At 37.0% G+C, this 26851-nt stretch overlaps 1 protein-coding gene across 2 annotated transcripts in view; it reads left to right on the top strand.

Annotated features, from left to right (window-relative positions):
* The window catches only part of LOC140171710 (coiled-coil domain-containing protein 6-like), a 47344-nt gene extending 31836 nt beyond the window's left edge, over positions 1-15508 (top strand). For both annotated transcript variants that reach the window (XM_072195009.1, XM_072195008.1), the window contains 3 exons: positions 2968-3219; positions 11196-11336; positions 14288-15508. In XM_072195009.1, coding sequence (XP_072051110.1) covers positions 2968-3219; positions 11196-11336; positions 14288-14298 — 404 coding nt within the window. In that variant the 3' untranslated portion in view covers positions 14299-15508. The remainder of the gene's footprint in view (positions 1-2967; positions 3220-11195; positions 11337-14287) is intronic.
* The last annotated feature ends 11343 nt before the right edge of the window (positions 15509-26851 follow it).

Here is a 26851-nt window from a genome sequence, read left to right as displayed (position 1 = left end):
AATTGTTTTATCATATATTTGCGAGCGAAGCGAGCAGGAAATTGTGCATATTTGAACGTGTTCCTAACGTTTTCCTACACCTTTTAAGGGCGTAATATAGAATCGGTGCCCAAAATATTTGTGCCAAAAATAAACCCCCCCTTCGACCTGCCAAAATTGCTTGACCCCCTTTCGACCTGCCAAAAATGCTTGCCCCCTCTTTGGCCTTCCAAAAATCTTTACCCCCCTATAATTCACCACCCTGGGGTACACATAATTATTGCACCACCCCTAAGGTTTTGACTTATGACCAGTAGCAACCAGTTGTACTCCTATATTCATGGCACAAATTACCCAGTGAAAGTAAGCCAGGTATGTGCAAGACTATCCATGTCTTCAAGGTGAAATAAACCTACTCTTGTTACCATCTGGCCATGATCTGGCCTGCTGTCGAATCTTTCCCTGGGAAATGAGGTTTTACAGTTAAGATTGTGAATCTGGTACAAGCTAATGGACTTCACAATACATTTTCAACTAAAGATAGATTTTGAGATTCGCGATGCATTGTAAAGTTTGGTGAAATGCACCCCTGATTTTGAGGTGTTCAAAAATGTTTGCAAACTTAGGCCTTAAAAAAATTGTTTGATTGGCGTAACCTGACTGACCCTAAAAGTAGGCCAGACCCTAGACTTAAAAAAAAAAAAAAAAATAAAAAAAAAAAAAAAAATAAAAAAAAAAAAAAAAAAAAAAAAAAAAAAAAAAGTTCCAAGGCCTTTATCAAATGCAATTTACACCTTGAAAAGTAAAAAAAATAATACAAAAAAGTCCTTACCTCACTGTGAAGTTTACTTTTGGCATTGACAAAAATAATGTTGCAAGTTTTTGCAGTATTCTCTGCATGAAATTACAATGCAACTTATAAAAAATCAAAAATTGCAAGGTTGTCTAAGGGACCAATGGATAGATGTGTCAGAAACTTGAGACGATGCAAAAATCAATTTTTTCTGAAAATGTGTTATGTTTCTGTCAGCCTTTCAACCACACTGCTCATAGACATGCTTCACATACCCCATGAAAACATTGTAGACATAATTGTCTCCCTCACCCCATGTAATAAATTATGCTATATGTTCATCACAGTTGACACTGCATGTCAAAATCACAGACTTATATATCTGAACCATCAGTGCTCCATACTCATGGATAGGAGCGATTACCGGATAGGGTGCAACTCTAGAGGCTTGTTGCAAGACCGCCCTACCCCAACCCTAAACCCTAACCCTAAACTCCGTAAACGAGAACTGGACTTTTAAGTTGCACCTTATTCAGTAATTGTACCCAAGGATGCATTTGGCTGTCCCAGTTGAAATCTGTACACCCCCTATGGAAGACATGACCTTAACCTTCCACACAGGGGATGTGGATTTCAAATGAATCACCAATTCAAGTAACCCCATTTGAAATTCACACTCCCTGTGTGGAAGATTAATGTCATGTCTTCCACAGGGGGTGTATGGATTTCAACTCAAGTAACCCATTTCTGTGATTACAAACATACCTACCGAAGGAAAATATTTATCCAGTCATATGGGCATCATTTCCAAAAGTCCCTTTGTATCATCGATTTTATGATTTGAAGCGGGGGTGGGGGGGGTGGGTCTTGATTTTGGATGTGCGGCTGGTGTTCCGAAAAAATACCCCAAAAATATAGTAATATTAATGAATGGGCTAGGATTATAATTAAAATAACAAGTTAACTTTTTTCTTAAATACTTATGTTAAAGCAAGTTAAGGGATCTGGAATAAGCGTTTTGAGTGTTTCGACAGTATTTTTTGTGGGACATGAGAGAGTACATCAGACATACCGAATTTCATTCTGAAAACGAAGAATGTCTTTCTAATGTCATTGAAATTTATTATTTATTTATTTAATGTCAAATAATTTTCATTTTTGAAATTCACGATATAATACAAATTTTATGACAAATTATTAAAATTTGATATTTTTCACATTTTGATATATAAGAGTCCTCGAAGTAAATTTTATATATCTAATGATATATTCTTAAAGTGTATGTAGCTGGGAGAAAAAGCCGACGATCAATTGAAAATTTTGACCTTTCATACTGAAGATATGGATTTTCCTTTTTTTTTGTGTTTTGGGATAAAAATCCATATCTTCAATTGATCGTCGGCTTTTCATTTCACCTACAGATTTATAAAGTTTACTTTGAGTACTGTTAAATATCAAAAATATCAATTTTTAATCATTTGCCATAAAATGTGTATTACATTGAAAAATTTCAAAAAATCAAAATTATTTGACGTCAGAAGGACATTCTTTGTATTCAGAACGCAATTCGATATGTCTGATGTGCTCTAATGTCCCACAATAAATAATGTCCAAACGTTCATACCCCATCCCTCAAGCAACAGGGTGAAGGGTATTATATTTTACGATCAGTATAAACTGGATCCAGACATACTTTTCAAATGCCTACAAAAAGGTCAGCATCTACAATGTAATATGCCAGGCGTGTAGACAAAAGCAGTTATTCATTAAACACAAGAATGTCTGATGATATTGGTAATGAGCTATTCCATTTAAAATCTACACTACCCCTGTGGAAGATTTAGCTAAAATTTTCTACAGAGGGAGTATTGAGTTTTGAATAGAATAGACGATTGGGTAACTTCCATTTGAAATACTCACTCGAGTTGTGGAAGATATAGGCAAGGTCATAATAGGAATGAAAGACAACTATTTTGTGAGCATGAATTTTCACAATTTGTGGTCTCATGCCAAATTCGGCAAACTTCAGTAAGTGAGATTTTGCCAAAAATGCTATCAAATTCCAAAAAATACCATACCCTGGGTGACGGTGACTCCCCGGAATATGGAAGACACGCTATAGTATGCGAGACCTGCCCATTGTTATAGATAGTAAAAACTTAACCAAATGTGCTAATTTACATTTTTTTCTCCAGACCAACAAAAACTAGCTCAGTTCACACAAGAAGAGAAAGAAATCAAGGAAGAAAACCTTAGACTCCAGCGAAGGCTTCTCCTAGAACAGGAAAGAAGGGAAGCGCTGAGCCGCCATTTGTCCGAGAGCGAGTCCAGCTTAGAGATGGACGATGAGAGGCAGTTTAATGAGATGACGGCGCATGGAATACGTCCAAGGACTATATCAAGTCCTATTCCTTACTCGCCTAATCCGAATAGACCCATCTCGCCTGGTAAGTGTATTGTTAGTCTCTACCGCAAGTCTGGTTAGAATTCATTCCATTTAAAATTCATACTCTCCCTGTGGAAGATATTTCCAAATTCTTCCACAGGGGTAGTGTGGATTTTTAAATGGAATAGTCCAATACATGGAAAAGGTATACTGGTTGTGATACTGGTTGTAATAGTTTCTCAAAACATTGTCTCCTCTACAAATCTGTTAAAAAATTTAACTTGGAAGAAATGTATGATTTTTTTGTTTGCAGACGATAATTAGATGTTAATGACAATTGTAAATTTGCAAATATTTGGCAGTGTAATAAAACATACCAGCATTTTGTATAACTGTTGATATGCGATATTAAAAAGCTGATTTGTGGCTCGGTTCAATGTACTGACTTTGCAATCAATGTGACATATGGCATGCATGTAATGATTGTTATTTTTTTTTTCAAGTAAATTTGTTAGGGAACAACCCAAATGATCAATGATGTCCTATAAGGCCAAAAAAAAAGGTTTGTCTCAAAGCTCGTGCATGCATTTGGAAAAAAAAGAAATGCAAATTTTTTTTTTATTTCAAAATTTTTATTTTTTTATTTTTGAATTTTGATTTTTTCCCGGAAAAATTCGGCGAAAATCTGATTTTTATTCTCATAGTCATAGCACCAAAAAAGTCAGGAATAAAAAAAAATCGCATTTAGCATTTCTTTTCAAACCACTTGTGAGCTTTGAGACAAACATTTTTTTTTCAGGGGGGCTCATTCCATGTCAAATCACCCATAAAATGTAATTTTAAACCTGACCTCCTTCAAATTTGTCCTAATTTGGTATACAAGGTGATTTTGGCTGACAAAGCTGAAATTTCAAGTTTGAGCTTAATCAGACTTATGGTTATCCCGCTACGGGCGGCCCATTTATTGCGATTTCTGCGAAAAATGGCGCGGTGGCAGATTTTTCACCGACCATATCTCCGCAACCGTATGACCAAATGAGCTGAAATTGGTGTCATTGGAAAGCTAATGTCATAAAGAATCCAAATCTGTCAGTATTTAATAAATACGAGCAAGTTGAAATTGTAAAACCTTTTGCCCTTGAATTTGACCTTGAATTTGACCGTGTGGATCACGTGACACGGAAACGAAAGTGTGTTCAAATTACACCCCCATATGTTTTCTACAAAATATAAACAAATTAGATATATAATATTTTCTGTTGTCCTCCCAGCTTCTCTCAAAGTTATGCAAAACTGTGATTTCCTATTGAAACACACAGTGAACTACAATACTGAACTTTGCATACTGACTATTCAGTGCTAAGTTCAGTATTGTGGTTTACTGTGTGCTTCAATGGAAAATCACATTTTTGCCTAACTTTGAGAGAAGCTTGTATGAAAACAAAACATATTATACCTCTAATTTTTATATATTTTGTAGAAAACATATGGGGGTGTAATTTGAGCACACTTTTGTTTCGGAGTCGCGTGATCCACAAGGTCAAATTCAAGGTCAAAGTAAAGGGCAAAATGTTATACAATTTTAACTTGCTCATATTTATTAAATAATGACAGATTTGGATTCTTTATGACATTAGCTTTCCAATGACACCAATTTCAGCTCATTTGGACAAACGGTTACGGAGATATGGTCATTGAAACTCTGTCAGCCGCTACCATTTTTCGCAGAAATCGCAAAAATTGGGCCGGCCGAAGGGGAGAACCATAAGTCCGATTAAGCTCAAACTTGAAATATCAGCTTTGGCAGCCAAAATCAACTTGTATACCAAATTAGAACAAATTTGAAGGAGGTCAGGTTTAACTCATTGGGTGAATTGACATGGATTGACCCGGGGAGGGTTTTTTCTAAATATCAATTACTTATGTGAAAAATATCGGTGTGAAGAAGGGAATTTTCAACATTTCAGGATTACGGTTCTGGCAGGCTATAGGGGTCAGCCTAGAAACTAAATTAGTTTTATTTAAAGGGAGGGCGTCATTGATCTTGGGTTGTTCTTTCTTTCGGTACAATTACCAAATAGGGTGCAACTTGCTAGACTTGAGTCCAGTCCTCGTTTACAGAGTTTAGGGTTAGGGTTGGGGTAGGGCAGTCTGGTAATAAGTCTAGTAGAGTTGCACCTTATTCGGCAATCGCTCCTTTCTTTCTTTCTTTCCATTGGATATTCACTTCCATCTGTTCAATCCGTAGAAATGCAAAATGTAATTTTGTTTTTGTGGAAGTGCTGCATGCCAAGCAATTTTGAGTGGTGTTGTATTATGTTTCATCATGTAATTAAAAGCATGTTTGGTGTTCAGCTGTTGTATTACTTAAAGGTGCATGACCCGATCTTAAAGGTGCGTGACCTGATCGAGAGCCTCACCCCCCTCCCTCCATTCGCCCCATCAAAATAGAGACTTTGACAGAGGAAAGCTCATTATTTTCTTACAATGCCAGTAAAATTGTAGGTGGCTCAAAAGGGCACCGATCAAAACAAAATTTCTCTTCCATCTTTTTTCTTCCGGCTTAATCGTTTACTTCCTCTTAGGCAAAAAACAAAAAGGTAGCTAGGGTTAAGAATCAAAGCTTTTTTTGTAGCATAATTAGGCCCAAAAAATTTTGCGTTACCCTCTACTGGATACTTGTTAGATAATCAATTTCAGAATTAGTCTTTCAATAAATTATTAATTTTAAGTGAAAAACATTGATTTTTTTGAAATATCTGTAAAAATCAGCATTCAAAAAAAATTGTGACCCTGATTTTTCAGGATTTAGGGTTGGTTGCTGAGGGCAGCACAACTAATTTTTTTTCAGCCATTAATTCTGCACTTAAAATTGTCTAACACTTGCCTAATGATTAGCCAATCAGTTGACACATTTCTGTTAGTGTGATTCTGTAGCTTGTGTAACTTCCCTAGGTAACGGGTCATGTGCCCCATCAGCATGCATCCAGGCAACTTCACATTAATGCACTTGAACAGACATGATTGCATAATATACCCATTAACAAAACCACATACAGTCATACATACATATTCACTGAATGATTTTAAGGCCTATGAATTAAATCAATGTGTGTTGAATGCTAAATGAACAATATTTTTTTTACTAAACAATTTTGTATTATTTTGATTGTCTTGAAAGGGTGCGACCCAATTGACCGTCTCGTCCCCCATTTTTCTTTGTCAGAATTGAGATTTTGGTATCAGAAGAAAGCTCAAATGGTTTTCATTACTGCAGTAACATTTTAACGCCTGGGATATGTTTTGTTTAACATTTTTGATTCACATATCAAAACTGCTGGAGTAATACAACTCAAAATTTGGAAACATTGTTTTAATGGTAGACCTCAAACAACATGATACAAATTGGACCACACCTTAAATATGTGACATGATCAAGGGGAATGAGTCACATGTCGGCCCTGGTCGAAAATGAGTTTTACACACGTTTCTAAAGCGGACATTTAGCCTTAGCCATTTCAGAAACTGAAAACCTCATGTTGATACGACTTTTCTTTGTGAAGTTACGTCAATTTATCAATCGCTGAAAACAATATAAAACAAAAGAATTTTAACACTGTCTTTGCCAATATCTCAAAATCAATATTAGCGACATCCGACTCATTTCCCTTGACCGTGTCACATATTGTCTACATAGTTTTTTTCAAGTGCTGTATTTGATTGAATTAATTATCACTCTTGCCTAATTAACACCCTTACGGACATTTTAATGTGCACCTGATTCAATACATCCCCTTCACTTTACATACTTACATATGAAATTGGGTCATGCCTGTTAATTAAAACTAAGGAAATCCATCTTGGCAATTTATCCAGGTCCTTTAATTACATCTTGAATTGCAAAACTATTTGTTTTGCATTGTAAATGTGGTTTGCTTCAGGTCCAGGGCTATTCCAGTTGGAATTAATACACGCCCTATGGAAGACATGACATTATTGTCTCACACAGGGGATGTAGATTTCAAATGGAGTCACCCATTTAGTGTCGTCTGCTGTAAAATGGGCTATTCCAGTTGAAATTCATACACCCCCTATGGAATACATGGCCTTAATCTCCCACACAGGGGGTGTAGATTACAGATGGAGTGTCTGTGTGGGAGATTAAGGTCATGTCTTCCATAGGAGGTGTATGAATTTCAAGTGGAATAGCCCACTAGGTTTTAAGTATGGTGAAGAAAATTTTAACCAAGATACAAACCAGTAAATTGAGTTCAAATCGTCAAAGCTGAAAAAAATGGTACAAAAATGGAAAATTTGGAAAATTTTCAGCATATTTATTAGCTGATTTCAGCATTTTTTTGTTGTTATTGTTTTCAGTGTTTTTCAGCCTATTTCTGAATCAAATTCACAGAAAATGGTACAAAAACATGGTTTTCAGTGTTTGTTTTTTTAAGACCAGTTTTCATGCCTGGAATTGGCACCTGACAGTATTAAGGTCCGTTCATACTACCACCGTCACCGCATATGCGTTGCTTTGCGATGTGGTACGTTGTTGCACTGCATCGTACTACAAACTACTGCATTGCGATATCGCAATAAAAGCTAATAAAGTTAAATACATTTCAACTTGGAAATGAGCTGAAATGCGACGAGTTGCGGCAAAAGTAATCGATATCGGCATCGCAAAGCAACACATCGCAAATGCGGTGGTAGTATGAACAGACCTTTAGTCACAGCAAAGATTATCGTGCTACAATTTCATTGAGGCAGAGTTATTTATTATTAAATATGCAATTATGATGTAATATGGCTAGATGAAACATCCAGTGTGAAACATGTGTCAGACATTCCTGACTTAATGTGTCATCACATTGTTGTCATATAATACAAGATATCTTACCCTTCCCAGAATCCTTTGCAACATGCTGCATCACTTCATTAGGCTAATGAAAGTTGATCCCCAGTTTCCCGTTACATAGTTTTTCATGACTGGGTAGGTGACTGTTTCATTATTCATTATTCATTATTTTCAAACTTTAGTTATCGATTGCAAAGTTAATTACGGAATGCTATGTTTTGAGGCCCAAATAAAATAATAAAGTATAGTTAGTAATGACCATGCTTCACTTCAAAATAAATTTTAATTAAGCACATCTTCTTTGGAATCTTCAAATTAACCTATAGGTTGTGCAACATATGAAAGCACCAGAAGTCCATGATAGTCTTTGGAGAACCACTTTTCCATATAAATACACGGTGTCTGTGTGTTCTATTGCACACTACTTTTACAAACCAAACTTACTCTCCACTAGCACATCTTTGGAAGCAATATTTATACGGAAATTAGTTTGTCTACTTGCACAAACTGGAGGTTGCTGGTAAAAATCATCACAGGGTGCACGTGTTAATAATAAAACAACCATGCAAGAAATTGACAAATAAATCATTTTATTTATAAGTATATTTTATTAAATACATAAATATTTGTAAGAAAAGCAGAATAAATTTGACTTCAAATTTTGTTTATTTTATTTATTTTGATGTTGTCTATATTATATAGCGCGCTACATAGTGCACGGTAGAAATGCTTTCATATTTGTTCATACGCTGGTTCCCTTGAACTTGGCTGCCTCTCTTTGTGTTCGGTCTATCCATTTAGTGGTAGGAGAAACTTAGATGCAGGGAATTCCTAGTCTCCAGTAAATGCGCCTCACGATATCGCCATTTTACCCGTGGTAGTTTAACCCAGCGTTTGCAAAGACTATTCGGGCCGGTCAGGGTCGGCGTAAAAGTGCTTAAAATACGTGAAAGATGACATTAAAACTATCCTTTTTTCTTAAAAACTTGAAAAATGTGAAATAATGAAATAATGGAAAATAATGAAATATTTGATCGGAATTTTTTTCTGACCGGAGTCGGGTAACGGGAAACTGGGAGTCAACTTTCATTAGCCTTACATCAAATGACACTTCTGTTACTTTGTACAGGTTCCCTTTGTTTTCATGTTGAGAATAGACTGGCTAAACATGGGTTGATAGTCAAGAAATAAACATACTTTGCAAGATCTGAATGTGCTCCGTTCATTCAGATACATTTTGTCTCTATCGACTAGATCATAGCAAATCAGTACAGAAAATTGAAATGGAAGAAATGCATTGTGGGAAGTGTAAGATATTTTCTCTGAGTAAAGTGTCGGTGCATGTTAGTTTGTGTTTTTCCCCTTCTGCAAATAACTGTTTCGATTAAAACATGGAAAATTGGAAAGACAAAAAGTGACTTATATCTTACAGTAATTGAGTGTGCATGAATGTATAACAAAATTACTGTCTATTCTGTATGACTATCAGTATTAAAAGAAAGTGTGCAAGTTCAGTGAATTTAAAGTTATGAAGTATTTGCTGATTTGGTGAACCAAGAGTCAAACAGAAGTCTGGCAAAGCAAATAACTCCTAAGATTATTTTATTTTGTGTGAGAACTTTGTCCATGTGGCTCACTCTGAAATAAAATGGTGTTTGCTACTCTGTAAAGTGATTTTAATCAAACAATTGGAAATCAGTTTGCTGCGCATTGAAAGTAAACCACCTTCCAACTGCACTTGTGACTTTTCAGCAGTGGCATAGCCAAGGAGGGGGTAAAGGGAGGGGGGAAAGGTGACTTTATTGGATTGGAGGGGGGATTTGATGAAAATTGTGAAAACTTGTCAAAAAAGGCCTAAATGTATGATGGCGTTCACAAGGGGGAAGGAGACAAGATGTTCCGGGGGGCTGTCCCTTGCCCCCTTGGCTATGCCACTGCTTTTCATTTTCAGCATTTATGTACCGCGACAAATCACACTATCCCATGTCCAGCTCATTTTACAGGGGCTATTTTAGCATACATACTTAGTTGCAGTGGTATGAGCTTTTAGAATGTCGGGTTTCATATGTATTTTTGCTCCATATTTTTTGCTTGTTTCGCAGTTTCATAATTGACCTTTTCGGTAAATCCCATAAGCCTTTGCGGGTAGACCTGAGACGTTGTCATTTGATGCCACGCCGATGTCCGCATAATTTAGCAAACATCGTTACTGCGTAATTCAAAGCCATGAAGTGCGCATTCCCTATATGCACATTCGTGCGTGACGACATCTCAGGTCTACCCACAAAAGCTTATGGGATTTACCGAAAAGGTAAATTGCTACCTTAAGTCATGGTGGATCAGATTGCGTTACATTGTTGTATTCGCTTAAAAGGGCATTTTGTGATCCACAGCCACATCCCCCCACTTTTCTCAAAAAAAGTTGAGGATTTTATATTACTGGAATACTCTGGCTACATAATGTTTATGTACAAAATATTTCTTGCAGATTAATTCATTTAGCAAAGATATCGCGAAATTTGAATTTCGCACCAGACCGAAATTACAACGTATTGTCTATGGAGCAGTGTAATACACATAATCATGCATAACTCGCAAACGCATAAAATCGGAATCAACTGAAATTTTGGGAATATGCTTTTTTCGTGGATATGTACTGAAAAATGTCATAAAAAGAGGATGCTAGGATCACGAAATACTCCTTTAAGTTAAAGCCATAATGTACGATCTTAATATGAAATGGGTTATTTCTAACCTGATTTTTTTTGGCAGATTAGTAATGGTTACACATGTCCAAACTTACACCTAAATGGAATTAGCCAAATTTGTTGGGTTTGTCAGGTCAGCAGAGCAATTTTGACATGATGTCATATTCATACATTAAGTCCCAGATAGAACTCCATGTTATAAATGGCCAAAATAGCCAATGGGGTTTCTTTCACTTTCACCTTGATATTTCATAAATAAAACTAAAAATTTGATGGAATCATATATTATGGCTTTTAAAAAAACACCCATATTCAATGCATTGTGCTTAGTGTGTGCATGTTCTCATTGACTGATAGCACGCTTTTTGCTGTGTTTTTTTTTTTCTGTTTTTTGCTTTCTTTCTGCATATGTACCTGTCACCTGACTGCTTGATTGATTGATTGATTGATTGATTGACTACATACTCATAGCCATGCCCATGTTCTCTCCACCATCTCCACTAGCCAGTAGGAATATCGTCTTATCTAAGCTCCGGCGGACATCCATCGCCAATCAATCCGTACGGAACGTCGCCACCTGTCAGCATGATAACGCACCAGCAACACCAAGTGGTAAGTCAGTTTATGCATCCATTTGGCTATTCCATTTAAAAGCCACACTCCCCTGTGGAAGATTTTGGAAATATCTTCCACAGGGGGAGTATGAATTTCAAATGGAATGAACACATTAGGCAGCTCCATTTGAAACTCACCCTCCCTCTGTGGAAGATTCAGGTTGAATCTTTCTCCAAGGGTGGATAAAATTCAAATGGAACTGTCCCTGTGGAAGATTTTGGAAATACCTTCCACAGGGGAGTATAATTTCAAATGGAATGACACATTAGGCAGCTCCATTTGAAACTCACCCTCCCTCTGTGGAAGATTCAGGTTGAATCTTTCTCTGAGGGTGGATGAAATTCAAATGGAACTGCCTAATGTGTTCATTCCATTTGAAATTCATACTCACCCTGTGGAAGATATTTCCAAAATCTTCCACAGGGGGAGTATGGCATTTAAATGGAAGAGCCCATTGAGGGGTTAGAAAAGGGAAGGCATCATCTGGGGCGCTGCCAGGTGTTATATTATTAAAATGCCAGCATTGTGACATGATCGCTAAATGAGTCGTTGTCAAGCAAATCCAAAATAAAGTTCAATATATGTGCCATTTTCAGAGCTTTATTTACTTACGATTCCAGAGATACGGTCATTTTAGTGTTGCTCTGAACAAGAAAATACAAAGGAAGAGCATTATTATTGGCTATACCGTAAAAACTCGATAGTTGCCATATGTGCTTACTATCGAGCGCTTTTGAAAACATGAAATTGTACCAAAGTCCGGCACTTTACCAATCGAGCTAATGGGGTTACGACACACATTTTCAGGTTTGTTCATATATAACTAACTATGTGTATCAATGACTTGCTCAAAACCCTTTACACTTAGGCCTATGTGGATGGGGCTCTTCCTGTTTGCATGTTTTACAAGCCCTCGATAGTAAGCACATGCTAACTTCCAAGTTTTTACGGTATCTGAAAATCAATATTAGCGACAAACTCATTAAACTTGATCACATCACAATTGTCATATGTCTATAGGGCAGCTAATTAATTAACTGATAATGATTTTAATCACTTCCTGTGATCACAGTTTGACAGTGACACTAGGATCCACAACATGCTCATCTATCAAGGCACAGTTCTTTAATCCTAATACATTTGCACATTCATTGAATGACCTTTGAAAATTTGGGTACAAAAAGCTCATACTCTTGAAACTTGAGGTCATATTTTGCACTATGATTGTTTAATTGAGGTTATTGAACTATGCCATTGGGATGAGGCCATTGTGGGTCATAGTGTGAATAGAGTGTGGTTCCAGTCTACTCTTGTAGATGTCAAAAGGCCATAGGACAGTGTTTCCTAAACTTTTTTCCCATGACCCATATTTCAGAAGAAAATGCTGGAGCAATCCACAGCATAATACAAGTGCTGTCACTTTACAAAATATTAGCGGCCTACCGGGCAAAATTTCGAAAGGGGGCCCAATTTCCAAAACGTCCAAATCAATTGCAATTTTTAATGCTAAAATGTGCCGCAATGGGGCGATATGACCAATAGGATGGTACCATGCACTTAAATCACGGAGATGTATTTAAATTTTTTTTTTTTGGCAAGTCCCGCAACCCCTTTTGGAAGAAGACACAACCCCAAAAAGAGTTGTGACCCCACAGTTTGGGAACCGCTGCCATAGGGTCAAAGGTTGTAGTGTAGCAGTTTGTTGAATAAGGATATCACTTTTGAAAATGAAAAAATGAAGTTAAATTAATGTAAAATAAAACAAGTACTAGTATGCATTAAGATTGTGCAACTTTAACATTGTTAGTAGTCTACTAGTCAGCACCAATTAGTCATGACTAGTAGACTATTGCTGACTATTATTAAACATTGTTAGTAGTCTACTAGTCAGCACCAATTATTCACGACTAGTAGACTTTTGCTGACTATTAACATTGTTAGTAGTCTACTAGTCAGCACCAATTAGTCATGACTAGTAGACTATTGCTGACTATTATTAAACATTGTTAGTAGTCTACCAGTCAGCACCAATTAGTCACGACTAGTAGACTTTTGCTGACTATTAACATTGTTAGTAGTCTACTAGTCAGCACCAATTAGTCATGACTAGTAGACTATTGCTGACTATTATTAAACATTGTTAGTTGTCTACTAGTCAGCACCAATTAGTCACGACTAGTAGACTTTTGCTGACTATTAACATTGTTAGTAGTCTACTAGTCAGCACCAATTAGTCATGACTAGTAGACTATTGTTGACTGTTTCAAGGTCAAAAATTGAGTACTCAAGTCACTTTCATGCCCAAAATGCACAAATTAACATGTGGAGGTATGTTCATGAAAGTTCATCTGTGTTGGTATAAATCATGATTTTGACCAGGTAGGAATTAATTCTTTGTGTTTGGATCAAAAGTTTAAATCAAAATCATGTGTAAGGTATGTTTAAAGAATGAATGACGCTGGCAATATATCATACAAAGACACAATGTATTGAAACGGACATTACAAAACCTGCTTTTGCAAACTGCTCACTGACCACACGACATGCATGGATCTTGATGCACTGGGGGATTAATTGAACTGCCAGCAACTGCGGCAATGCAACAGACGATCACGAGACAGTGAAAATACAACAGGTCTGCCTTGCACATAAAAACAATTTCAGCAACATTTGTATGGATGTCAAACAATCAATTTGCCAAACTCTTTGTATTATAATTGTCTTATTTAAGGTATCTAGAGTAGAGCTCAAATTCGTAATTTTAACCTCATATAGCTCGGGTGATCTAAAAGAAAAGATCGCCCATATTGGAAAGTCACGACTATTGGCGACTTAGTTATGCAACCATAGTAGGCATCCTGTAAGTTAACTAAAATTTGGAGAAATTATAGCTGAAAGAAAAAAAACACTGATGTATTCCTTTTGTTCTATTTTTCCTCTATTAACAGAGACACCATAGAACTCCACCAGTGGGAGCCACGCCAGAGAAGTTTGTGAAGCCATCTGCGCCCTCCCCGCATGGGTCTGTCCCCTCCCCTTACAGTGGACAAGTGCCCTCTCCACACAGCTCATCTTCAGTGCCCTCTCCCCAGGGGATGTCATAGCCAAGAAAGAAACAGCGCCTGTGACGGACTGACTCACAGACTGTTTGATTGATGGAAATGGTTGACTATTATATGCCGAATAGTGTTGCCAAATTGACACGCAGGTCAATTGATTTGATTGATTCCTTCACCTGATAATGCGCTATTCTAGTTGAAGTGCATTCACCCCTATGGAAGACATAACCTTACACTCCCACACAGAGAGTGTAGATTTCAAATGAAGTCGCCCATTTAGGTAATCCCATTTGAAATTCACACTCCCTGTGTGGAAGATTAATAGATAGAGGTGTATGGATTTCTATTGGAATAGCGCAATGCATGATTTAGGCTCTTCTAGGTTCTCAATTACCATCTCTGCCAAGAGATGAAATTTTATCGAATTGCGGGAAAATCGATATAAAAAAATTTGAGCCGCCTTGATCATGAGCCAATTTATTGCCAAGTGTGCTTTTTACGATATTAACAAGTTCTGATTGGATAAATGTCATGATTATAAAAATACGGGAAATGGAGGAGGAACGATGAAGGGTTGCTGTATAATATGAAAGCTACTCATGAAAAACAGTGGACCCTATCTTCTGTATGAATAGATGCGGAAAGTTACCAAATTGGCACAACCAGCACGTATAACGCCTCTGGAATATGTCTCGAGGGAAACCGTGATGAAAAGATTGATACTTAACTTGAAATTGTTTTAAGAGGAACCCTCTTTATTGAAGATGTCCATTTGCTGGTAAAGGAGGTATTATAAGGAACGGCATTGCTTTAGAAGATGAAACGTGCGGAGGACTGTTACAGTAGGTGCTGTCTTTGAAAGGAAGCAAGCTAAGGTGAAAAGTTTATGGCTGGATCTTTATAATATGATGTATGTATTTTAGTGGTAATGCATGAGAGAACTAAAGGTGCCATTATTTCAGTGTCTTTTCACAGTTATCCAAGACATCCAATTAGCGCTGATACAGGTATTGGTGTACTGGTGGGAACGATAATGTTATATAGTATGTGGCAAGGTCCTTCAGCGGGGTCCGCCTGCTGTTCCTGATTACTGCGTAAAAAGAACTAGGTCACGCAGTAATCAGATGATGACATGATTCAATGTGAACAGCACTGCCTAATCAGCAGATCGCTGAAGAACCTTGCGAAAAACTATAACTGATGACGCAGCAAGCCAGATGGGTTCAAAATGGTGTTACACCCTGAACAAGATGTAAACCATCACTATCAGATTCCTATTGCTGCCGACCCTAGAGGTGCACTGCTGCCCAGGTGGCTACTCTAAAAAAGTACCAGTCCAGTACCCATGTGTGTACTGTATGTGTGATTCTGATATGTGTACTCTAGTATCAATGAAGCCGCAGTGTACCTTTGGGAATGCAACAATAGGAATCTGGTAGTTTGCAGAGTTTAATCTTGTTTGAGTCTTTTGGCTTGCTCTATCACCAGTTGAAACATTACCATTCCCAGCGGTGCAATAATAGCGTTATTGGCACTAAAAATAAGGTAACATGTATTGGAGCATGAGTTTTGTAAAACTGTGATGAGACAAATTGGATTATGGTTATAAAAGTGCAATGTGTTTCTCCCATGAATATTTCCCTCTAAAGTGCATATATTGATAGATTCATCAATGTGAATATCTACCATAGGTTACACTGTGGCTAAAAGGGAACATAATTTCAAAAACCTCCAGTTGAAGGTCTTTTTGTGACATAAAGATTGTTGAGTGTTGTGCCATATTACATAAAATTGGCCGTCTAGTGTATTTGAAAGAAGTTATTGCAGACAAGGACAAGTTTATTAATGCGGTAACTTGGATTTATATGGATGATAACTAGGTTTATCTGAGAGATGACTTGGTTTATCTGAAGTACAATGTATAGCATCTTTATCTAAAGGATAAGTTGGTTTATATGAGGTATGATTTAATTTATCCAAAGGATACCTTGGGTTTATCCATAGGATAACTTAGTTTATCTATAGGATAACTTGGTTTATCCACAGGATAACTTGGTTTATCCATATGATAACTTGGTTTATTCAAGGGATAACTTGGTTTATACATAGGATAACTTGGTTTATCTATAGGATAACTTGGTTTATCCACAGGATAACTTGGTTTATCCATATTATAACTTTATTCAAAGGATAACTCAGTTTATCCATAGGATAACTTGGTTTATCCATAGGATATCTTGGTTTATCCACAGGATAACTTGGTTTATCCATAGAATAACTTGGTTCATCAGTGGGATAACTTAGGTTTATCCTATCCACATCTAAAATGATGTTCTGAAGTTGCATAAAAAACCAAATGTACAGGTAAAAAAATTGAAGCAAATGAAGAATTCAGATGCAAAATGCGAAAAATCCAATGGCTGCCTTGTGTTTTTTGTAATTAATATTGTTATTTGTGACCTGCTCCTACAAAATGAGCATAAATCACAAGGTAGTAGTTTCAAGACCTCTGAACAGATTCATCAGGATCGTTCATAAATCACTGGTAAGTAAATGTTCTCAAAACAGATCCAAGTAGTAAGTTATGTACTCCCTAGAAATATTTCGGCAAACAACCCATGTGACGACATCAAAATCCATCACAAAGTTTGCCGATAACATCTAGAAACATTACTAGAAACCAGACTGAACAAGATTCCTGATAGGAATCAAAATATTTCTAGTGAGTACCTAATTAACTATTTGGATCTGTTCTGAGAACATTTGCTTACCAGATTCAAGACCTTCTGGCCACTGAGTTGATGTTCTTTGTTTGCCTGCATGTTTACAAGCCAGCTGTATGTCCTTTGTGAATACCTATTGGGCCTCATTCACAAAGGACACACCACTGGTTTACAGAATGCCCCATTCACAGAGACATACTACTGGCTTGCACAGGTGCGAAGGTCAAACAAAGAACATCAATTATGCATCCTGGCGTCTCAAAACTACCAACTTGCGACTCTGCGCTCATTTAGTGGTAGCAGGTCACATTTGTGTAATGCGATACTTTGTCAATTGCTAATTAAGGAACACTAATTTAGTGAGAGTATGGTATAATTGACAGTTTGTGTTCATTATAATAAAGAAATGAACATTAAACTGTAAATTGACACAAATAAATAACAATTATTGATAAAAAAACACAAGGCAGCAATCACGTTTATCGCATTTTTGCACCTAAACTTGTCAAATATACTGTGCCATATCCTGGTATCAAAATAATTATACCATTGTACCATATTAGCATATAATTCAGCAAAATTAAAAGCCAGAGAAGATGTCTTGCACTTCCCATAATGCATTTTCCCATTACAATTTTCTGTACTGATTTGCAATCGATCATGGGTCAATAGTGACGAAATATACCTTGATGAACAGGGCACATCCAGATCTTACAAAATATGTTTATTTCTTGATTATCGACCTATGTTAAGCGGGTTTCTCAAAATAAAAACAAAGGGAGCCTGTGCAAAGTAATGGGAGTGTAATTTGATGAAGTGAGGTGATGTATCATGTTGCAAAGGATTTTGGGAAGGGTAAGGAATCTTCTTTGGTTAAAAGCATGTAAATCAAATATTTGTGTTTGGAGTGTATACAGTTCTGGATCCTTGTTCCATGCTAAATGTTGATGTTTCACTATTTTATTCTACAATATTAAGATAATTCGTCCGAGTGATTTGGTTTTGAGAGATTTCAATGCAGCTTTGAGATATTGTCAATGTAGAGTGCTCCAGGCACATGTGGCATTCTGGTGGTGGCAGTATTTGCAGTGCTCCGTAATATATAACCAACTTGTTCAGAGTTTTGGGTATGTGATGAGGATTGTTGAGCGTGTAGAAGACGCATAGTCTCCACTACTGGAGATATCGGAGTGAAAAATGGTATAGTTCATGTGTTTTCATTTACAATTTGATCAAATGGGCTATTCCAGTTGAAATCAATACATGCCCTGTGGAAGACATGACCTTAATCTTTCACATAGCGGGTGTGAATTTCAAATGGGGTTACCTGGAGTACTCTACATAGTTTATTTATCTTATTTGCATTTTAAATGGGATGACTCTACTTGGCATATAGACTTGGATTTTGTTTTATAAATGGTACTTTTACTCTCAGTGAGTCAGTGATGTTTAACTCGGTGAGGCAGCTGTTTCGCAATGCACCCAGGTGGCTACTTTAAACAGGTGCATACATCTATGCCAGCGCATTGAGCGAGCTCTCGCTATTTGAAGCTGCGTGCAAGGAAATAGTCACTGACACGCAGTGCGCTTTTTAAAAATTCCAGCCTCGAATCGCTAGTGTTCACTCAAAGCGCTGGTGTACACACGCATGCCTTTAAAGACGCCGCATAGATACACAAGCGGAACAGCTGTGTCAATGCATTGACGTCACTGAAACATCAGGATAAAAATGGTATTCCAGCTGAATTATCGGCCTCAGAAAAACTATTTTGATTTGTTACAAAACATAGAAAAGTGACACCATAGCAAAAACGTCTAGTCTGTACTTTTTATGAATAAGTTACAAAAAGTGTTTTATTTTGATGGATTGAATCATGATGATCCAAATTGATCTGAACTCAATACCATTGGGCTATTCCATTTAAAATCCACACTACCCCTGTGGAAGATTTTGGAAATATCTTCCACAGAGGGAGTATGAGTTTCGAATAGAATAGACAGTTGGGTAACTTCCATTTGAAAAACTCACTCTAGTTGTGGAAGCTATATATAAAGCCATTGTACAGGGGGAGTATGGGTTTCAAAATGATTATCCCTGACTTATTACATTTGAAAAACATACCCCCCTGTGGAAGATATTTCTAAAATCTTCCACAGGGGTAGTGTGGATTTTAAATGGAATAGCCCAAGTCCTAATGAAAGCAAGCGATTTATAAATATTGATTATATGAAAATCAAGCAAAATCAAATGTAAATTGTGTAAGTTGTAAATTATTTCCTGTCAAAACACAAGTACATGCACAAGGTTTTTTGTTTCTGAAATCGATTTAGAGCAATATTGTATACTACAGGAGGCAGAAGCTTTCAAGTTTAACTCTAATACCCCAAAATACCACGATGATAACCACGGCGCATGCATGAATCCCAGGCGATGCAATGATCCAATCACACTAAGTGCCATATGCTCAAGGAATCGCTGGCCGGGCCAGCGCAACCCTGTGGCTACCGGCTGGTGATTGTGTGCTTGGCATGCGAGGGGTCTATTAGGTTCGAATTCCGAGGTACCAAGTGACTTCTTTGTTCATTTTCTCTCCTTTTTCATTTCTTCTTTAACTTCTGATAGTAAAAACCAGTGTCCGCTGTTTGGATTAATGTTTTTCAAAATTCGTATTTCACACATTGTAATCTACTAGCATGAAATTTCATTTGTGTTGGTAGACTTCATAATTAATTATATAAACCTATGATCTCAACACAAAATTAAGATGGAGTTTTGGGGTCAAGTGTCCAAAAGGTCACTAACCCCAAACTTGGTCAGGGTAGCCAGATGAAGTTCAAAGTTGTGACCGAAAATTTGAGGTATGTCTTAATTTTGTGTTGAGATCATAGATTTAAATAATTAATTATGATCATAATGTACTTCAGTAAACTAATATACCCGGCAAAAATCGAAATGTTAGTTGATAATGCATACTTGGTGTTCATAACACTGTACATGTCGTGCAGGAGTGTCATAACACATCAAAAGGACCAGCCTCAGTCACAATCGACAGAGTGACATGCATTAGCGGCATATGCGCTGGAATTAAATGGTAATTTTCTTCTTTCTTTTTTTGCCTCATCTGTTTGTGTCAAAATTAAAAGCCGACATCTCTGACAGTAAAAACTAGCATTTTGTGGTAAAGTTGCAATATTTTTGTTGCGATGTACAGTGTGACAGGAAAAAACAAACAAATTTAGGTTATTAAATTTTCCTGAAAGTACAGGAATTCTGTAAATGTGACACTTATCATAATATGCTTTAATCTTAAGCCATTTACAACAATAAGCTTATAAGAAATGTCAAATTAAAGTGACTCAACATTCTTGAAGTGCAATGTACATAGCATATTGTTGAAGTATGAAGAGATAAATGAATCTCAAAACTGATGAATGTCTTTTGATAAAGAAAATGTGGAAGAAATTGTGTGTATTGTTATTGTTGGACATAAAAATCAAAAACTATTCTGTGAATCAAACAGTAACCCAGTTGATTGGATTTACTAATATCAAGGAGATTAAACCCAAAGAGTACAGGCTCAATATTGTCTGCCTGTAACGCCCCCAGACTACTACAGACCATGTATCAACAGTCACAAGTCCCTGTGCATTGTATGCTGTGAATTCTCGCATATTCATGAGGGCCGATTGTTTGATTGTGCCATGTCTAACAATCATGCCAGCGTTGGAATAGAGTGTTGCATGCCTTCGCGATCATACGATAGACTGTAAAAATATGCGGTAAGTGCATAGCAGTTCTGTCTGCCGCATTTCATGGAACAATCGGCCCTCATTATCGGGTGGTGGTGAGACTTTGACTGCTTGTACGCGGTCTGTTATCTTTTTCGTCCATGGTAGCGCAGTGGAAAATGCACCATTTTAGTTTGTTGCTCATAGAGGGAAAATAGTGTACCGCCAAAGTTTTTTGGCTAGAGTTCTAAATCGAACGATAATTTTCGTCTTTAAGCTTAAAAAATACACTATGGATCAAAGTTTGCTGGGCACATAACAAATTATCCAGAGGTACCAGTACACTATTTGCCCTCTATGAGCGACACAAACATGGCAGAGTCAGTACTCTTTGGTTCTTCCTCATTGACCATTAGATGTGTACATGGACAGATCTTGTCTTTTATTTGAAAATACAATATGAACAAATCTGACCATCCATCTTTAAGTGGCATACTAGGTATTTGTACTGCAGTCTCCAACCGAGAAGTCCCACTTGTTGGTTTGATATAATGGTCCCTTATTTAGTTCAAACAGATGTTAAACAGATCCCAGGGGTCCATTTTACTAAACTTTACGAAGCTTCGTAAGTCTAGAAATCGTTTGTAACTTACGACGAGTTGTAAGTTCCATATGACTTAACTTACGAACGGTACCCTTCGTAAGTAATAGGGATTTACTACAGGGACCCTTTGTAAAGTTACGCCTTGTATTGGGTATTTGTAACTTTATGAACGGTTACTTGAGTTACGAAGGGTTAAAAGCTTAGTGAAATGGACCCCAGGTGTGTTATGTTTGTGTGTTGGTGTACACTTTTAGTCAGATAGGTAACATAGATAAGGGCTCACATGTCATTGTCTCGAGACATCAAAAACAAACAAACAAAACAAAAACCAAGCAACCCACCTTTTTGTTGAAGATGAACCACACTGCAAGATTTTAGAATAATTGCCTCCATGCCAAGTGATTAGGATTAGGTTAGGTTGTAAGGGTAGGATTAATGGTATGTTGTAAGATTTAGATTGTAAGATTAGGGTTAGGTTTTAAGGTAAGGGTTAGAATTAAGAGATTATAGTTAGGATTATTGTTAGGGATTGGTGACCATTATTCTAAAGTTGGTCTGTTCACTACTCACAAAATTGAGATTTCATCTACATGTAGAACTCCTGAAGCACTAGGGTTAAGTTAGTGCTCCAGGATCTAGGGTTAGGGATGTTCTCTATGAGCGCTATGTGTTGATGATATCTCAATTTTGCTTCACCCTGTACAATACATTTTTTGTTCATAATTTATGGAATTTTCACTGAAAAAAATCCTATTTTGCACAAACTTGCAACTATAAGTACCCAAACTCACCTTATCATCAAATCTAACGGACATAAAATAAGTTTGAAAATTATTTAATGGAATCAGATGATGACATTTTCAATGCAAATTTGTTTGCATTTTCAAATAGGGCTAGATATGTTGGGGATATGTAGGCTATTTATTATTACCATTGTTGTTATGCATGTTGGAAAGTTAAAACAATTATCAAGCATGTTATCAATTATTCCTTGTGTATTTCTCAGAATTAAGACTTAACCCCATGAGAACTACCTGTCGATTGGTCAAAAGAAATTTTCATTATCAATTGGACCAATCAGCACATTTTAGAATAATTTCACCACACACACAAAAATTAGGGTGAATTATTTGCAAAGCTCCATTCTGATTGGTGATTAAAGTGAGGATATCACATAATTGACCAATCAGAGGCAATATTACATTGGCAGGTAGTGCTCAGGGGGTTAACGGTATGATGATATTATGTCATGTAAATGTAAGTACAATCCGATGCCACTCATTATGCATATGTGCGATCAAGGCTATTCCTCGTAGGGCTGCAAATTGGGAGAATGTAAATCCTAAATCTAAATTTAGTTTGCGAGAATTAAAATTTAGTCGTCCTAAAATCATGCTTGTTTCACACACAGTAAAGTTAACTTGATTCTCGCAAGATCAATTTTGATTTACACAACAAAATTGCACCCATGCCTTGTGTTGCTTTGAGTTTGGTAGCGACATCCAGCTCAAATCCATACACCCTCTATGGAAGACATGACCATAATCATCTACACAGGTGGTGTAGATTTCAAATTGAGTTGCCCATTTAGGTAACCCCATTTGAAATTCACACTCCCTGTGTGGAAGATTAAGATCATGTCTAAATGATGTCTTCCATAGGGGGTGTATGGATGTCAACTGGAATATCGCATTGCATTGAGTTTTGTAATTCCATGACATGTCCGAGACAGACAGTAAAAGTAAATGATGATCAGATTTTGTAGTTTGTTGAAAGAATCACATGATTTGTATTTTTTTTGCCAATATTGATGAAAGCAATCAATACTTGTTGCTTTGTGTTAACATTGTTTCCAGGGAATTTTGTCGGTCTTTGTAAAATTATGGACTTTTCTAAAGCTGTTTAAAAGCTAAGCATTTGAGGTATATGCAAGATTGCTGTCATTTATTTTAATATGATGGTAACTTTGTAAGTCTAAGATGAAATTGTTGGTCGCAAGACACAGTGGCATAGAGTGATTTTTCCAAATTTTGCATTTCACATAGTGACGTATAAGTTTAGAGCTGGCTATATCTTTTAGTTATTCCTTTTTAACTATTAAAGATACAGTTTAATAGGTCGAACCTTAAACTTTAATTTCAAATGGAATCAGGCTACTGAGATATAACAGTGGAGAAGTATCGACTCTGTTATCAATAACATACTTGTATCTTTCAAACACGTTTTACTTGTATTTTGTACTTCACGTAAGCTACTGTGTGTTGTGACCTACGAAATTATACTTGTTAACTGCATGGCTGCATGGAGCACAAGGGTGAACTCCTGTGTTTAACGTTAGCAGTTAACCCCCTGAGCACTACCTGCCGATCTAACATTGCCTCTGATTGGTCAATTACATGATATTTTCATTTAAATCACCAATCAGAATGGAGTTTTGCAAATAAATCACCCCCATTTTTTTGCGTGGTGAAATTATTCTAACAATGTTGCTGATTGGTCCAATTGATAATGAAAACTCCTTTTGACCAATCGGCAGGTAGTTCTCATGGGGTTAACCCTTTTGTGCACCAAATGGGACATGATGGATGGAGTAGACACCGATTGGTTGGTGTTTATTGGTCGGATATGGGGCCCACATGTTGCATTTGAAAATTGTGAACTCTCCATCGCACTTAGTAGTATTTTATTCTACATTTTAGTGGCTTTGGGACCAAGCTAGGATTCTAGGAACTTATTCACAGGAAAGTCAAGATTAGAAATGGATTGAAATTTGGTAAATGGATTTCTTCATATTGGTTGACTTTAAGACAAAGAAAAAATAGGAAGGCTTTAAAACGTTTGACATTGAAGGAGTTGGCTTGGTAATTTGTAAATTCAATTTGGTGAAAATTATCTGTGACATTATTCTTGAGCATACTTCAATGTGCAAGTCGAACCTCTTACCATGCATGCAAAAACACATTTATATATAAAAACAAAATAATTGATTGGCGCTGAAAGAGTCTGTTATGTCATATGTCCTTCCTTATAAAGATTGGTCATGCATGCAACTGGTTATATGCATATAGAAGCATGGGCTATACCAGTTGAAATGTATACCCTCATGTAAGACATGACTGTAATCTTCCACATGGAGTGTGAATTTCAAATGGGGTTACCTGGATCTACCCCTCCCCCTGTATGGGGGATGAAGGTCATGTCTTCACAGGGGGTGTATGGATTTGAACTGGAATAGCCCAATGGAATTTCTTGATGAGATGAGTAGAAAGAAATGAAGAGGAAGCCTACAGGGTGTCAAAAAAGAACGAAAAGATGGAACATGCCAAGTGTGGTGACTCTTTCGAACAGTTTGGGTCATTTTAGACATGTCGCCTGTATTAAAAATTTATGGGAATAGTGATAAGTTGATGTGCATGCAAATACTGTGACATTTGATTATATATTTAGTTTGCATTTTCATGACTAATAGTAAACGGTCTATTCAGTGATTAGATCTTCCGGAGGATCATAAAAATTCAGATTTTGGCACCCTTGTTAGTGTCACAGCCTGCTAGTGGTTAAGCCGAAAGCTGTGTATTAAAGACAAAATGGGACATTTTACATGAATCGGTAGCTTCAACTATATCAATACTGCTGTTTTCCTCATTTTTTATTTCCAAATTTTTCATAGCAACCTAATGACTTATCCTTCACTCTTAGGCAGTTTAGAAACAATTCACTGAATAGGCCCTTATCAATAACAGAAGTGGGATTTCCATGTAGCTTAAATAGTTTTCTGGAAATAAATTTTTGACACCCTGTAAATGGGCTATTCCATATAAAATCCACACTACCCCTGTGGAAGATTTTGGAAATGGGGAGTATGAATGAACACATTAGTAGCCCCATTTGTAACTCGCCCATCTTCAGTGGAAGATTCGGGTTGAATCATTCTCAGAGGGTGTATGAAATTCAAATGGAGCTGCCTAATGTGTTCATTCCATTTGAAATTCATACCCCCCTTGCAGTAGATATATCCAAAATCTTCCACAGGGGTAGTGTGGATTTTAAATGGAATAGCACAATAGACGGTTGTTGTTTGGTTGGTGTTGTATTATTTTTTATTAAAGAGATGGACGTTGTAGAAAGTGATTTTCATATGAAGAAAAAGTGATATAAAGATATAGATGTAAAGAAAGAAAAGTGATTTTGATATTTAAAGAGTGATATATTATAGAACTGAAAAAAAATGTATGTGCATATGTTGTATTGATTATAGCGACGCAAGTCAAAAAATTCTATATACCATGTTATGTATACTGAAGGTTGGTGTGGACTTCAGTCAGATTTGCATGGGGTTTGAAACTATAGGGAGGTCATTTGTTAGGTGGGGTTTCTCTTTGGATACAGGAGGATTTGGATGAGACGCAATGATTTTAAGGTCATAACACACTGAGTTACTGTATAAGTGGTAATTTTCGCGAGGGTTTTATTTTCGCGATTAGAGCTCCAACCGCGAAAATAACACCTCGCGAATGTATGCAATAATGTATTACAAGTATAGGAAAGGACTGGGCAATCGCGAAGATAACATTCGCGAAAATGTGTCTCTGATTCCAAATCGCGAAAATAACTACGCGAAAATTACCACTTATACAGTATTACTTATTTGGGCAAATAGGGCAATATTGGTCCATCAACAAGTGGGTAGTGGGATTTTTGTGAAGTGTGGGATACTAGGCCAGGGATACTAGGCAATCGCTAGGAGTGGTTTTTTGTAACAAAACTTCCCGTTGCTTATCGGAAAAGCAATTGCCGATATCTGATAAGTTGCTAAATGCCCTAGTGTAAAGTGTCATGCAGTAAACTTGAAGGCAGCTTTGTTGCTAGCCGCGACTGGACGTCCAATTATGAGATGACAAGCTGTGATTGCCATTATGATATTCCCTTAAGGATGAACTCAAAACTCTACCTCTGGTTGACCGGTAGACACCGGTGGTTGAACTGCGTTCCATTGTTTAAAACTATAGAAACCAGCTTCAACTGTACAAAACTGGCTGGTTGAGTTTTTATTTCATCCGTTATGCCTCCTGTCTGATGCAATTGAGGTAGTCATTGTGAAGTCAACACCGCCATCTTGTGGGTACAGAGTTTCTTTTGGCTAAGATCACCGTGTTGACGCCTGACTGAAGAGGTGCGTCACGCGCTGCTACTTCCGCGTAATCGGGGGCGTATTGTCTAACGCATGACATGCAGAACGCACAAGATGGCGAATCCCGCGGAAAAGGCTGACGGCATCTATTGCATTCGTATCCAAAGGGAAAGCATCGCCTTAGTGAATCCAAGCTCAAAATGGGTAATGGGATCAGAGGGGGTATATTTCATTGTGTCAATAGCTTGTGATTAATTTTCTTGTGT

Source organism: Amphiura filiformis, chromosome 15, assembly GCF_039555335.1.
Source record: "Amphiura filiformis chromosome 15, Afil_fr2py, whole genome shotgun sequence".
Classification (NCBI taxonomy): Eukaryota; Metazoa; Echinodermata; class Ophiuroidea; order Amphilepidida; family Amphiuridae; genus Amphiura; species Amphiura filiformis.
The sequence above is the reverse complement of the archived record's forward strand: the minus strand, read 5'-3'. Positions and strand labels throughout refer to the sequence as shown.